At 41.7% G+C, this 15,263-nt stretch overlaps 1 protein-coding gene across 3 annotated transcripts in view; it reads left to right on the top strand.

Moving 5' to 3' along the window:
• The window catches only part of rarga (retinoic acid receptor gamma a), a 49,135-nt gene that overhangs the window by 23,451 nt on the left and 10,421 nt on the right, over window positions 1-15,263 (top strand). The window contains exon 1 of one of the 3 annotated variants that reach the window (XM_037684864.1): window positions 7,324-7,859. The exons of the other annotated variants lie outside the window; for them this stretch is intronic. Within the exon in view, the coding sequence (XP_037540792.1) occupies window positions 7,691-7,859 (169 nt within the window). The 5' untranslated portion in view covers window positions 7,324-7,690. Of the gene's footprint in view, window positions 1-7,323; window positions 7,860-15,263 lie in introns of those variants that run through there. 3 annotated transcript variants of the gene reach the window in all.

Here is a 15,263-nt window from a genome sequence, read left to right as displayed (position 1 = left end):
AAAAAAAAAAAACTGTCCAGATGACCTGACTGAAAAATGTTGGATAACCATATAGTTGCATTAGTTACAAGTATATTCTTTGTGATTTAAATAGGCAAATTTTATAACTGAATGGCAGACATCTTCTCCCGCGCCCAATCACTTCTCACTTTCTTGGAGTGCCAGTGTTGCCAGATAGTTGAGGTTTTCCAGCCCAAAAATCTGTTAAAAACCACCACATCACATAAAAATGTGCCCAATCAATATATTATTACTGTTTGAACAAGAACACACATCAGTACAAGCTAAGGTAATTTAACAATATGTGGCAAAATGTAACAATTCAACAAAAATCTTCCCAGAGTTCCCAGCAAAATCAGAATGAAAACCGCCCAATCTGGCAACACTGGGTGACGCGTGCAAGTGAAAGAGGGTGGGAGTGACCGCAGTAAAAAAAAAAGTATTTAGCAACGAGTCACGTTATCGCTTGGATTTGAATCAGTACGTTTTTTATCCAATAAAAACAAAGATGTTAACAAATAAACTGGACAATATTCTGGCAGTTTAGTGATATTTCCACTGTTGTGGTCTTGACTGGTCTTGAAATAAAATCCTGAGTCCTCAATGTCCGAGACCGAGACAAGACCGAGACCAAATGCGATCGAGTCCGAGACAAGACCGAGACCATCAAAAAGTGGTCTTGAGACCGGTCTCAAGACCAAGACCTGTCTCGCGTATTACAACACTACTGTACATTATAGGCCTGTCACAATAACAATTTTTTTGCTGGGTTATTAATTGTCTCATAAATTTTTGCGATAAACGATAATATTGTTTGAAATTCAACAATAATTTTTAATTGCCAAATTTTAGAAGAAATGTTGATTTGTTTTGAGTGTAGTACCTTTTTTTGACCACCGGATGGCAGCACAAAACTGAACCGAAGGATGGATAGTTGAGCAGCGTGTCTCTTTAAGAAAAATTGGAGGGGGCTCCCTTGACATGACATGGGCTTACCTTTCTTTGGTTCTGAAAATGGCGGACGCTCTGTGTGGTTTGAGCTCTTTAGCATAGAATTTTCACACAAAGTTTTTAATAAAAAATCAGTAAACAAGTTCTCGGCTTCTTTTTGCAGAGAAACACAACTTTTTACACGAAGCCACAGTTTTCAACTGTGAATTTTGGAGCTTCGACAAGACGGAGGAGGTCGGCCTGTTAGCTTAGCTCGTAGCTTAGCTTCTCAGCTTAGTTGCTTTTAAAGATCCAAAAACACAATTTTGGATGGTTAAAATGGATTTTAAAGAGAAAAGAGAAAGGGAGGGGTCAGTGAAGGCATCGGAGTTCAGGCTTTTGTCATCCAGTGTCTTCAGTAGAAAGAGAGAGACGAAGAAACAATAAAGCTGATAAATGAAAATGAGGTAGATAATTTTAATTTATCATGCGATTAATTGATTTATTGTTTATCGTGACAGGTCTAGTACAGTAATACAAAATTTTACTCACCAGCTCTGCAGAACACAACAGCTCGGTTCCGATTCGGCAGACATACCCTGCAGCGATGAAGCCCACAATGTTCTATACGTATATGTGCTGCACAATAGCTACTGTACATACTGCAAAATTTTGTATGGGTACTAACTAGCCTTTGTCCGCTTCTGGTCCGGTTCTGATCAGCTCTCTGCAGCCCTTGAGCACCAAGACTCTTTTTGAGTGAACCGGACCTTCGGATCGCCAGCACAAAACCACACAATGATCCCAATCGAGTCCAGATAATCCAGAGAAATCCAGAGGAAGAAAGTCCTGGTGAGCTCCGGAGAAGACCTGGGACTTCCATGCAATGCTTCCCTGCTTGAGAGGTCTTATGGGCCGTCAAGCAGCACTCAGGTTGACCATTGAGGCTGGAAGTCTGGTTCTGGTCCAATTTCCGGTCGGTTCCGTACGGCTCTCTGCATCCACTGAGCGCTGAAGTCACTGTGAATAAGGACCAAACTTTTTTTTGGCTCGGATCAAATCTTTCCCTCCATTTCAGCAGAAAGCAACGGGCAAAAGCACTGTTGACTTCTGGGTAATGTAGTCCTTTTGACTGGCTATACAGTATAGGCTTATTGAGAGAAAACTACAAAATGGCGGCGTGTACAATATTACTTTGAAAAACCGCAAAAGAGCGAGTTCGCAAAAGTTGAACCACGAAGTAGCGAGGGACTACTGTAGTTGCTTTTTAAATACAATTTATAAAACAACAACCTAAGCATGATGAGTATGTGTAGTTTTTGTAACTTGAATGTGGCTGTAGTTGGAGGCCATTCTGTACTGGTTTAAAGTGTTCCTATCATCACCAGCATTCTATTTCAGCATGTCTACACAGCATGCATGCCCACATAAAAAAAAAACGTAGAAAAAAATAAAAATAAAATTCTACATTCCTTTCAAAATCACCATGCAGTTTCCAGAGCAAAGACTTGTCTTTATAACCTCACACAGCACTGCGTTTTTAACAGTTTGGCTAAAACTTGAATGACTGTATGCAGAGGAAGTGACAACAATGTGTTGTATACGTCTTATCAGTAATTGGCATCAGAGTGTCAGACAGTTGTAAAGCCTGATTTTCCTGGGCTACAGCATCCGTGCAGCTTTAGGGCAGACAGGATCCAGCAGATGGAGCTTCTCTGTTTACTCTGGGGTTAAATAAAAAAAACATTACTGTTGAATGAGTGGTAAAATTATGCTTATTCACTGATTATCCACTTTTTTTAATCATAAAAAGGAGGGGTCTCTAATTACTTTTTTGTCTAGACTATCAACATCCAATATCAATACAAACAAACACGCAAAAATATGTCAGCTATGATTAAGTGAATGAACATCTGTGCTCTGTATTGCCAACATTATCAGCCCAAGATTACAAATTCAATGTTCCCCAATTTCTACTTTTATACAACATAAGCACACCGAGTGGTGATAGCAAACACATCAGCAGTTACACATCTACCTATTATGAAACGCTTGCAGAAAAAAATGAGAGCGGCTTTCAAACTTTTCTGCTGGAAAACACTTCCTGCGTCATCCTGCGTCATCCTGCATCATCATGCATCACCCTGCAACAGGAAGATAACTATACCTTGACACACAACTGACGAAATTGCAAGTCAGTGGTTTGTGAAGAAATTTGTCTTTGCATCATCATACCAACATTAAAAACTACATAACACATACTCTATATTGCAATATAGGACATACATCCTTGTAAAAGAGTTTAATAATCTCAATGGATTTCTTCCTGGTAAAATAAAGGTTTAAATAAAAATATTTGCATTAGTATACTAAAAATGCAGAAATCAATAAGCATGTAAGTTTAATAGTGTGATTACCGGTAGATCTTACATGCATGTACTGAATAACTGAATAAACAGACCGACCAACAAGACTCACTACAGTGCTTAACATAAACCATAGTACTATTGACTTTAACAACAGTTACAGGGCCAGTGTGGTTTTGAGTCACTTTGTAGCCCTAACTATACCCAGGCATTAACATGTTCTACTAGTGTACATTTCACACGGGTAAATGAGGAAAACTATTATCAGTGTTGTTTTGCTGATTGTTAGAGGCGTACAGTCTCAGTAAACGTATCATTTCCGAGTTGAACTCCACAGACATGCTCAGATGTGTCTGCCTGCTCTGTGTCTCCTTAAAGCAGACAAGGAAAACCAGAGGCTTTGTTTTTACATGCTAACCATTAACGACCACTTCTTGGTAAACACCACCACATTAAATCTGCATATTGTTATTTTTTTAATCAAATGCACTTTATTTTGAGTTTCTTCTCCGTGCTGAGTTTGAAATTCCCTTCATTTGTATAACTACTGCTTTATCTCAGTGGATGGCTCAGTCTCACTGTTCATTAACTAACTGTCTGACAAAAAGACAAATAATCAATCGTTTTTAAAAAAATGTGATGCTTTAGTGGGGCAAAGTAGAGGAGGCCTCACTTTCCATAAAGTTTATGCCATTAGCACAGAATAGAGCAACACTTTAAGAATTCACATTTGTACGTATTCAAACATAAGCATACTGACTGATCAAACAATGACTGCATCGTTGACTGTTTTTATAACTACTTTTATTACTATATATACTTTATATATTGTATGTCTAAAACAGTTCTCACTTGTAAATTAGGGTCTGAGATGGGGTAGAGGCAGGGCAGCCAACTCAGGACCCGAAAGTCCCAGGTTTGGTCCCCAGCCATTCCCACGTCATGGTGTCTCCGACCAAGACACCTAATCCCTAATTGCTCCCTGGGCACTTAGCTGCCCACTGCTCCACCTGGGTGTATCCCTGTTGTGATGGGTTAAATGCAGATAACTAATTTTGCCATTGTATGGGAACATACAATGATGACAACACATAGCACTTACTTGCTAAATGAGTCCTCGTGACTCAATGAGACTAACCTGTATAAATAAAGGCTGAATTGAATATGAACTAAACTAATATTGTCTAAAATGCACAATAAAGTAAAACATCCACACACACCTACCTACCTACCGACCGACCGTCCGTCCGTCCGTCTACACACACATACAAATTTACTCTACATTTTATGTATATGTATATATATATATATATATATATATATATATATATATATATATATATATATAAATTCAACCTACAACCTAAAATACAAGTTAGTTTCAATGAGTCACAAGGACTCATTTTCAAGAGAAACTTGTTTTAAACAAAAAACAAAACCACAAATAAAGTACACACAGCAATAAATAGCCAAAAATGCATATAAAATGAAAAGTAAACAAAAGTAATGATGTAAAACAGTATATATATGTGTGTGCATGTGTATATAATGTAGAGTAAATTTGCTTTAGCTTTTTTAGTTTACTAGTTTGCATTTAATCAAGTTGACCAGTTGCTATTGTTCATAATGACAAAATACAAGCCAATACAACCAGCTATCATTCCAAAACCAGAAACGCACACAGAGAACTCTGTCTACTAAAACAAATCACACAGTCAGGGAAACAAAGTCAATGGGAACTTGAAGAAATGGATATTATTTGCAGAGACTGTGGTCGAGAAAAAAGATTTGACGAGCGATGGAGAGACTTGTGAGTCAGTCACGGAGAGAAGGAGAGAGGGCAACAGGATAAGTTTGGGGGGGGGGGGGGGGTTAGGGGCCCTGGGGGGGTTTCTTTTTGAGTTCAGCCTCTCTGGCTGGGGAAGGAAGGGGAGGAAAGAGGGGAGGGGAATGGGGAGGCAACTTGGGTCAGCAGCAGCAGTATGGAGTACGTGTAGATTAGATGTCTGAACTCAAACTTACTAAAGTCTTCCAAGACTCACTGGTTGCCAATAAGTGGAGAAATGATGTGGTTATTGGTCTGAGTTATAGCCTTGGATGCAGTTAAAAAGGAATGTAAAATAATAATAATAATAATTGGTTGGAATCAACAAGGCTCCATAAATCTCCCAAAACAGAAGTGTGAGCACATGACATAAAACGATTGTGTTGCAGCTCATCAACTCACAGAACAGTCATGGTAAACATCACTGTACATAGAACAGTCAAGCACCGGGGGGGTTAGGCTAGTTTTTAGTTTCCAGGATGCTGCTTGAAACTAACAGTGAAGAAAAAAATTAGGCAGGAAGGAGACGAAATATGAGTGTGAGAAGAATACAAATGGATCATAAAAAAGTGACTCCAGGCAAATATGATTTGACCTACAATGCATCCACTAAGTAGAACATTTGATTAATTTATCATGTAGAAATAGTCATTTTTAACAACGCACAGTTAGTGGTAGTAACACTAATGGATTACTCTGTGCTCCTCATTTCTTGTTGCCGTAAAGCTTCCTTTATGACTTGACAGCTGTATGAAGAAACACATAAATACTGCTGTTTACAGTTTGATAGCACAAAAGAGCTAGTAAACGTGTCTGTTGGCGTTATTGTGTGCAAGTAGTGAGAGCTGCGGCCCACATCTTGTGTTTGACTGCACGTGCCTGTGTGTTTCAGTTTGAAAAAATAAACCAAACGTCTCAAGCGGAGGGGTAGATTTTAGGTCAATAAACACCGTAATGAAAGTCATTAAAAAAAAAAAAAAAAAAAAGAAAACCTAGAAAAGTGAAAGCATGGTTTCTTTCATCAGCCAGGAAAAGGAGTGAAGTGTCAGACAGAGGAGGAGGAAGAGGAGGATGAGGGCACTTTGTGTTTATGATGAGTGTAGCCAGCAGCACAGATTGACAGGAAATGCTGTATTTTTTTGCCTGCTGGGCTGTACCACTTGTACTGGTTTGACAGGGGTGAGTGGGAAATGAATAAGCAGAGCTCACACACTCGAGCCATATTATATCTCCCATTATGCGTCAGGCAGTTTGCTTCAGCCCAGTCTATATCTGTCTGAGCAACAGTTAGGACCACTGATGGGCTTTTTTTATTGACCACAGACCTCCCATTGATTCCTCTTGATTTACTGCCACTGTGAGGGTGCTGCTATTTTCTAAATTGAATTGTTTTTATCAATACGCAGAACAGAATCAAGTTTAAAAAGACTGGCGAATACTGACTCAAGCTGCCTAACAGTCATGACTTGTAAAAGTCTCCTCTCACCTGCATCGTTGTGTCCCCGAGCAAAGCGTTGGCAGTTATAAATCACAAACAAGGTCAAGTGAACCTGTGAGGAGTGTGTCTAGCACATGGTGTGTTTGTATATTGGAGGTATTTGTCTGTGTAAATGCACTGCAGGGACTGAGCAAGGCATCCCTCATTCATCACTGTTAAAGCTCTTCCAGAGGGAAAAATAGAAAGTACCGCGCCGTCCTCTGTTCCCTCGAGCAAGACAGAGAGGAGGGGGGAGAGCTCTTACCCAGGCATCTGTTTTTTTGGGTTCGAACACATCACAATGTTCTTTTCTGTCTCCCCTTCTGTTTTTTGACGCACACACATACACACCAGGCCAGTGGCTGGACTTTTAATATGGTTATGATTAGAGATGGGAGGCACAGAGGAGGGAGGAGAAAGGGGCTCATATTTACTGCGGAAAAAAACTGGGGGAGGTGTAGTCCAAAGGCGGACAGAGAGGTCAGATCTGAATGAGAGATGGTGAGAAAGCATGTTTGTTTGCATTTGAAGCTGAATTAAAAAAAACAAAACATGAAAGCAGCACAAACAAAACACACACACACACAAAGAATAAGAATAAAGTTTTGTCCACTGCTGAGCAGCCCCTCCTCTCCTCTCTCCATCCCACCTCCCCCTAGGCTCCACTCTTCATCCCGCCTCCTCTGGCATTCTCTGCAACTCTCTCCTCCCCTCCCCTCTCAGACCGTCATGCCTAGGCAGTTGGTTCGCTCCGCTGTGTCTGGGGCTCAGCAAGAAGCGTGAGAGGCTGTTATTTAGGTCTGTTACAGCAGTCAGGGAGCAGCTCACCCAGGAGAGACGGAGAGGCAGAGTCACGCTCAGCTTAGCCCAGGCCAGGCAGGAACCAGATCTGCATTCCAGCTGAGACAGAAAGAAGGGGAAACTCTGCATCTGCAGGAAAAGCACGTCAGAGAGAGTGACAGCGAGAGATAAGTCAGTGAAGGGAGGGAAGCTGATAGCTGTTGCTTTGCTGTGTTGTTATCACTGCCTCGGTGAGTGACGTGAGCAGTGGCACCACGACAGCACACAGGCATTGAGCATTTGTACTGATTTATGCTGAGGGTGGGAGGGGGTACCATGTTCGACTGTATGGAAGCTCTGGGAATTGGTCCCCGTCAGCTCTATGATGTCACCAGCCGTGGTGCATGCATGCTGCGGAAGGCGAGCCCCTTCTTTCCCGGGTTGGACCCCTTCGCGTGGACGGGCAGTGCCAGTGTTCAGTGTAAGTGACATCCTGTTTGGTTTCTGGCATGACACAATCACATCCCTCTCTGTCTCTCACACACACACACATGCACACACACTTTTCCTCATTGCTGGCTTGTTTACCCCTCAGGGCTCAGCTAAGGGGGCTGCTGTCAGGGGATACAGATCAGTACAGGAAAAGACTGGGACAGACAGTCTCTTCTTCTCTTTCTTATCCGTTCTCAGACAGTTTTAGCTGCCTGCTGCACAAAAGAAACTTTCTGCCAGGATATCAGACTCATTATTCTGCTGTGTTTATTTGTTTTAATGTGCTTGTGCTCGTGTTTGACTTATGAGACTGCACCCATGGAGTCAAGTTTCAGTGAGAATGAGAGCCACCTGAGGTTTGACCTTGCCATGTCAAAGAGGAAAACGAGTTTTATGAGTGACCGGAAGCAAAAAATGCTGAGTTTTCGTTTATTTATGTTATTCATTGTGTGACTAATGTAGATTTTTGGTTAGTGATGTTATATTTGCCTTGCAAAAAGTTTTGTGGATCCTGCTGTAGCCTCCATGGGTCATGCCTTTTTTTTTCTAAGATACTACATAAAGAGATTTCAGTCAAACAGCCATGGATTAATAAGTTGATTAGTTATTAATTGAATAAATAATGAAGAAACTCAAAAGCATTTCTGCTACATTACTCTTCTCTTCTTTCATCTCGGATTTTAGGAAACCCCCTGATTTGACCAGCATTTTCATACATGTGTCCAAGTGGCTGCTGCTTCTTTGTGAGTGTGTGACGATGGGAGAGAAGGAGGGGTTGGGGTGTCTAAGCAATTGCATGGTGGGAAAAGTGTGGAGGGAGTCGAGGCAGATATGACATTGGAAAAACAATGACGAATCCAAAAGACGCTGAAGAAATCAGATGAAAAGCTGCAGAGCTTTTTTCTTGTTTGAACGAGCTGCTCGAAGGTGACGGTGACCCTTTTCCCTCCATTCTTCTGTTTGCTCGTCCTGCGGCTTTTTTGTTCCTCGTTACTGCCTCTTGAGGGGGGGAGTTATCTGTCTTCATTAATCGTGAAGACACCAGCATTTCAGTGGCCGTCATGCACACTGGCTAAGCTTTAATGAAGACAGATGCCCTGTCAGTGGAGGCTGAGGCCAGAGGGGGACTCCAGCCAACCCAGCCTGCTCTGCTCTGCTCTGCTAGGGGAGCCCTCATGATAACAAGATGAGATTTGTTTATTTAATCAATCAGGCCTCTGTGGTCTCCTCCTTTTAAACTGTTCACACAAATTCACACATTAAAAAAAAAATCTGCCCTCAGATTGCATAAACACTTTTTGTTTTCTTTCAGTTTTGTTCCTTAAAGTCAAAGATATAAGATGGCCGGAGAAGCTCCCTCTGAAGGTTTGAGGGCCAAGCTGAAGAGAGCCAAGTTTAGGCTGGTTTGGTGTACTGTTTCAAACCCTCTGTGCCTGGTAACCCTTGTAAACAAGGCAGCCCTATCCCTGCACGAGCATAATGCTTCTCTTTACTCAGGCAGTCGCCTTGCATTGTCCTCATCAATGAAGCTGATGAATTGATGTTTGAGCCTGATATCTCATTAGGCGCAGCCAGCTGCACAACAGACGGACCTGCCTGGCTCCTGATGCCACACTTTATGAAGCATGATCCGTGCACAACAAACTCACGTTTGTTTTTCGTTACAATGAATTACTGCCATCGAATGCACACTTGTAAAAGACACGGATGCGGACCAGAAATCTTACTCACTTGTGGAAAACGCAGTAATAATGTTTGCCCTCCTCTAAATCTTCCACCAGATGAGTATATCCTATTGTCTTGGCAGTAAATCTAATGTGGTAATAAGTGTCACTGGTCTTGGCTGTTAGCCCGGGACAATCGGCAAACTTAAAAGTGTGTGGTCAGTTTTCCTGTTTTTTTTTTGCTCGCAAGAGGGAGACCTCAATGTCAGAGGTTAGTCAGAGGCTACAGCCTGGGCAATGTCAGACCTACTGCATGTGTGGCAGCCTTGTCAGCTTGCTGAAAAGGAGACCCTTTCAGCCAGCTTGGCTTGTGTAATGCTCTTAAGTGCCTTATGCTACAGAGCTGGTACTACATCTGAGCTGCCCCACACATAGGAATAATAGACACTGATTTAGTCAGACGTCAATGAGAACTGAATTAGTCATCTGCTAGGAAAGCCATTTGAGGGATCTCCTCTCTGTCCATGTTCATTTGCTAGAAGAATGATGCCATTACGCTGTAAAAAAGAGAAAGTGTTTGTTTCCCACTAAAGTACAGCCACAGCTTGATCTTTTTGAGCACAGCTTTAGTATCCTCTGTGATACTCGCAAGCGATACATGAGAGAGCCTGAGGACAACGAATTGTTTTGGCAGCCTCACACACACATCCACAGGCGCACAAGCTTCTTTGTTTTCCCTCGATGTGCTCAGAGGTGGACGGAGGCGCTAATTGAAAAAGGGGTATAGATCTGCTTCCTGTGACCGCTGGCTCACTCTGACCATTCGTTTTTTCTTCACCGATAGAAGTCTATAGTTATTTTGTTGTAATTACTACAGATTCAATTAAAAGATTAGAAAGCCTGAAGGGGGCAGTGCTAGGAATATATAGGGGTATCTTTGATGTAGGTGGAGGTCTGTGTGTGTATCCGCACATGGAAGAGAGCATGAGAGATTTAACCTAATACGATAGCAGTTCTGACAAGAAATTGCTACTGTTGTGTTAGGTGTAAATGTTGTTGATACTGTCAAGATGATATCAAACTGACAAGGTGAAGGTTTAAATAATTTAACACCTGAAAGTGACTCCAAAGTGAGAAACACATACATTTTTATTTGAAAATATGATGTAAGCTGTTTTGAAGTGTAATGGTCATAAAAGGTAAAGTTAAAAAAAAAACAAAGACAAAAAAAAATCTGTTTTTGTTTTGTAATTTTTAGCTGTTCAGAAAGTGCCTTCTTAATGAAAGGAGGACAGTGAACCTGATTTAAAATGGTGTTAGTAGCTGGGAGTCATGACTAACACATGCTCTGAACGCAGATCATTTAAGATCTCCGTTTAAAGCTTGGGCATGTGATGGTGGGCAATATGCATTCCTTCTTATTGAATATGTACCAGTTTAGCAGTGACTCAGGCAGCTACAATCCTCTGTTTCCCCTCACCGTGCAATAAAATCAACTAATCCAAAATATATATTCAGTTAATTTATTCATACAACTACAATAACTATTACAATATGAAAACATTTTAATTTTAAGAGACCATTTTACAAATCTACTTGTGTGGCAGTGCTACACCCCTTCATTCCATCTCACATTAATAGCCAAACCCATTAATGGTCAGCACAGCCTATAAATAAACAAACTCAATCCCAGCAGTCGCTTAAAGTTTTTTTTTCCCACAAGTCCCCTTTTCATGTGTGGGTTTGCTTATGCATAAAAACAAGGATAGGGGAGCAGTGTTTGCATGTGAGGAGTGAACTCAGCCTCCTATATGTCAGTGTGTGTGTGTGGTGTTTACATGTCTCTTGGACTGGCGTTGGGCACCCAAACTGCTGTGTCAAACCCAGAGACAGACAATGTGCCAAGCTGGATTCCTCAGACCTGTGCTGGAATCGGTCTCTGCGGTAACAGCAGTTTATAGCACCTCCGCAGCGTCAGTCACACCACTGTAAATAAAACTCCTCGATGAGGCCGACAGCTTTCATCAGTGTTGGAGCTGCGTCTGAGAACAAAATATGAACTTTTGTAAGTTCTTGCACAATAGTTCACCCGTTCCAAAATTACTGTTGCTTCCCCCCTTTGACACCCATGTCTGGCTGCTGCTATTGTAGCTGTTTACTGAGAACAGCTCTCTGGCTGCCAAGCACATTTTCCCTTGAACAAAGGCGTGGGCAGTCAGCAGACTGTGTTTGAATGTGTGAGAGTTATACTAATACATGCACCTGAGAGTTGGCACATTATGTACCCATGCACACATGAGGTTGTTTATAGCATATTTGGACACATGCGTATGCCAGTGACCTGTGAGACCTGAATATGAAGAGAACAGTTCTGTCACTGTTGTGTTATTGACTGACGGCTTGGCTCGAATGTTATGGGGAAGCCTTGCACAGCCAGCCAGGCTGGCACTGGAAACCCAGACCATGACTGTCCTACCTCAGTGTGTGAATGGGCCATGTTTACGCAGCCGACGACGTTTGGCTGGGAGTGGTGAGCGACTGGTGTCGAACAGCTATTATCCTGAGTTCACGGGTGAAGAGTGACAGAAGGGTTAGAGGGGGGAGCCCGTCGGAGTTGTTTTCTCTCAAACATTAGTCAAAACCTGCCAGTGTGCATATGTGCAACTGCCATGAACATCCTTCTGGTAATGGTACATTAGTTCATTTGTATAAACTTGCATTAGTTCATTTGTTTGTGTCTACAACAAGTCTATTTCGGTGTGGGGGTGTTTGTATGCATATTATGACTGTGTGATCTGTGAGGAGGAACAAGCGTTCGTACACTAACATTCCTCTAATTATGCACCTATCAGTTTGTTCAGGAAATGATGGATGTGTTTTCAGAGACAACTTTTATGCATTTGTGAGCATTCATGTTTATGTTGGCACAAAAATCCAAACTACAGTGAGAAATCAAGTTAGCAAAAAAAGAAAAAAATGATTATATTTTCAAAATATTTAAACATCTGTAAGTAGTTGGTTTTTTTAATTCACTGTTTCTTCCTTTTACTGTGCAAACATGTTCACACTGTACAAATATGCACACTTGTGGATTCAGCCTTATTTAGGTTTCTATGGCTGTTTAATGCAGACTATATATAATGTAATTTATTATATAAATGTAAAAATAATGCCACAAGACATCTGCTGTGAATTGGCTCTATATAAATTAACTTAACTGAAAAAGGAAATAAGGTATTTTGCAATGCTGATTTGTCAGTATAATGCAATAAAGGCACTAACACAAGATCTCTTTTATAAACATTTTCAAGCCTGGCATATGTATACAGAAAAGTACCATAGTGCATTTATTTTGGTTAGTTTATTTGCATATAAATCAACTTACCAGAAAAGCAACAATTAAAAGGTTAAAGCTATGTTAACATACACTGAGCCTTTGAAGTGAAGGTTTTTCCTCTGAATCTGGCACAAAAGGGGCATTTTCACTGACACACATGACAAATGCTCATGAGCAGAAAAAAAAAGCACATGCTGTTCAGTAGCTACGAAGAAGACAAGTTCCCACTGTAGCGTGACCTGTGACTGATTGCAACTGTCCTGTGATCAGACCTGAACTTAATGGCTTCTGCTTCGGTGTTGTGAACAGTCAAAAAACACGAGAACCAACCTGACAGAAATGCAGCCCGTCAGACGGGAACAAAGGGGGAAACAAATGAGTCAGGGACTGACTGAGATGCCCTTTGTGTTCTCTCAGAAGACTGACGGGACAGGCAGTGCTTCCCATTTCTGACTTTTTTTATACAAATTTACACATTGAATGGTAATCGACCAAAATGCCCCCCCCCCCCAAAAAAAAAAAAATACTTGTGTTGCAACATCACAGAAAAGGCAATGGAAACACTGGTGGCTTGAATCTGAGTTTCTCGTCAGCGCTGTGGCTGTCTCCGCCCAGACCCAGAGTTGGGCAACAAGTCAGGCGGTTGGTTGCCAAGCAAAAGTGAAAACGTTTGATGTACATTATTACGTCTCTAAATCACTCAAAGCAGAAATTTCCCAGAGTGACTTCAACCTCTGATATGACTAGAGTTTTTGTGCCACTTTAGGGGTGGACCACGATTGTAAAAATTAAAAGATTACAAACCACTTAGACATCAGGAAGCCTCACTTATGTTCTTGTCACTTTGTTGAATTGTGTATATTTCTCCGTTTGCTTTTGTTTCATCGTGCTGGCTATAGTACTGTATTGGAGATTTAGTTAAACAAGAACAATTTTGATAAAATTAGATAAACAGCTCAGCAGTACTAAAGAAGGCAAGGTGAAAAATGGTGAGCTAATGCTTAGTTGCGGTTATTTATATGTTGTGGGAGATAACTGCAGTACTACTTGTGTGAGAGCTTGCTTGCGTTTGCACACTTTGGTCTGTGGTGCTTCCCCAAAGTACTAGAGTGAATACTACTGTTGTTGTTTACATTATCCTCCTTTCCCCTCACTTCCTCTGACAGAGCGGGGCCACAGCCACTGCTGAGCTACTTCTACTTTTGAAGGTTTCTATTGTTGTGGGGAGGAAGCAATTGCAATTGAACAAGTGCTAGTGGCCTTGCCAGGGATCGACAGGTGTGACCCAGGCTTACAGATGGTGAGAGGAAGTCTGGGAGGACAAGAAACAACCCGAGGATCAAAGAGTCAGGGTTTTACTCAATGAATGTTCTCTCCTCACCTTGCCTGTCTGCCTGCCTTTGCTGTCCTGCCTCATGAGCTGCCCTGTCTTCTTGACATGATCAATGGCTCAGGCCCATGCTGCAGGTTTGGGTTCACTCTGCAGTCACTGGAGGTGAGCGTTGTTCCTCTCTGTCTTCTGGTGGGCAGATGACGAGTCAGCTGGAGCTCATCACTGGGACACGGGGGCACATTTCTTCCAGAGATCTGCACCCGACTGTCTGCTTTTTTCCTGCATGTGCCAAACATAAAAGGCCTTTATTGAAGTCATATTTCCTTGAATTTTCTCTCGTTTGAATACCTCCTCCCTCAGGTATTGGACAAGGACGTTCGAAGGAAACTTTTTTTTTTTCACCGGGTTCATTGGGGATGGGGACATTTGCCTGTTTGAAGCCAACTTGTGTTTCTTGAATTGACATGGTTGTGTGGTGCAGGAAGGGAAGCGGGGTGGTGGGGGGCGCAGGCCGCCAAATGTTGGCTTGGCCGACTCCATCAAGAAGAAAATATCAAAAAGCCCTTTATGAGGTGCTGTAAAGAAGAAAGGGTGTTTTGAGAGCACTACCAGACTGCAGGAGTAATTCCACTTTTTTAAATGTACCTTGAGGGTACTTGCTTAGCCCACCTGCTGCCTTTGCTGCTCTGCTTATATACCTTTTTTTGTGCAGAACTATGTATGTTGGCAGGATCTTGTGTGCCATGTCACAATGTGTCATTCTTCAGAACTCCAGAATTTTGTAATTAGCGTCCCCAGCTGCTATTAGCAAATACCAAACCGTTTTTCATGTGTATGCAACATGAAAATTCACCTGTGTCCACATCTGTTTCCGTGCTACACGGCCTTCCTATGCTTATGGCATAAAGGTGTAAATTTCTGGAGAAGTGTGTGTAGTCTATTGTTTGTTTAACTTGGCTTGGCATCACTTTTCAAACTTTCTACTTAGCCTTGTTTTCATATACTTTGTATCAAAGAACATGCTTGGCCCAATTGTGCAATCTTGTTTTAAAAACCCAC

Source organism: Nematolebias whitei, chromosome 11, assembly GCF_014905685.2.
Source record: "Nematolebias whitei isolate Nwh7 chromosome 11, NemWhi1, whole genome shotgun sequence".
Classification (NCBI taxonomy): Eukaryota; Metazoa; Chordata; class Actinopteri; order Cyprinodontiformes; family Rivulidae; genus Nematolebias; species Nematolebias whitei.
The sequence above is the reverse complement of the archived record's forward strand: the minus strand, read 5'-3'. Positions and strand labels throughout refer to the sequence as shown.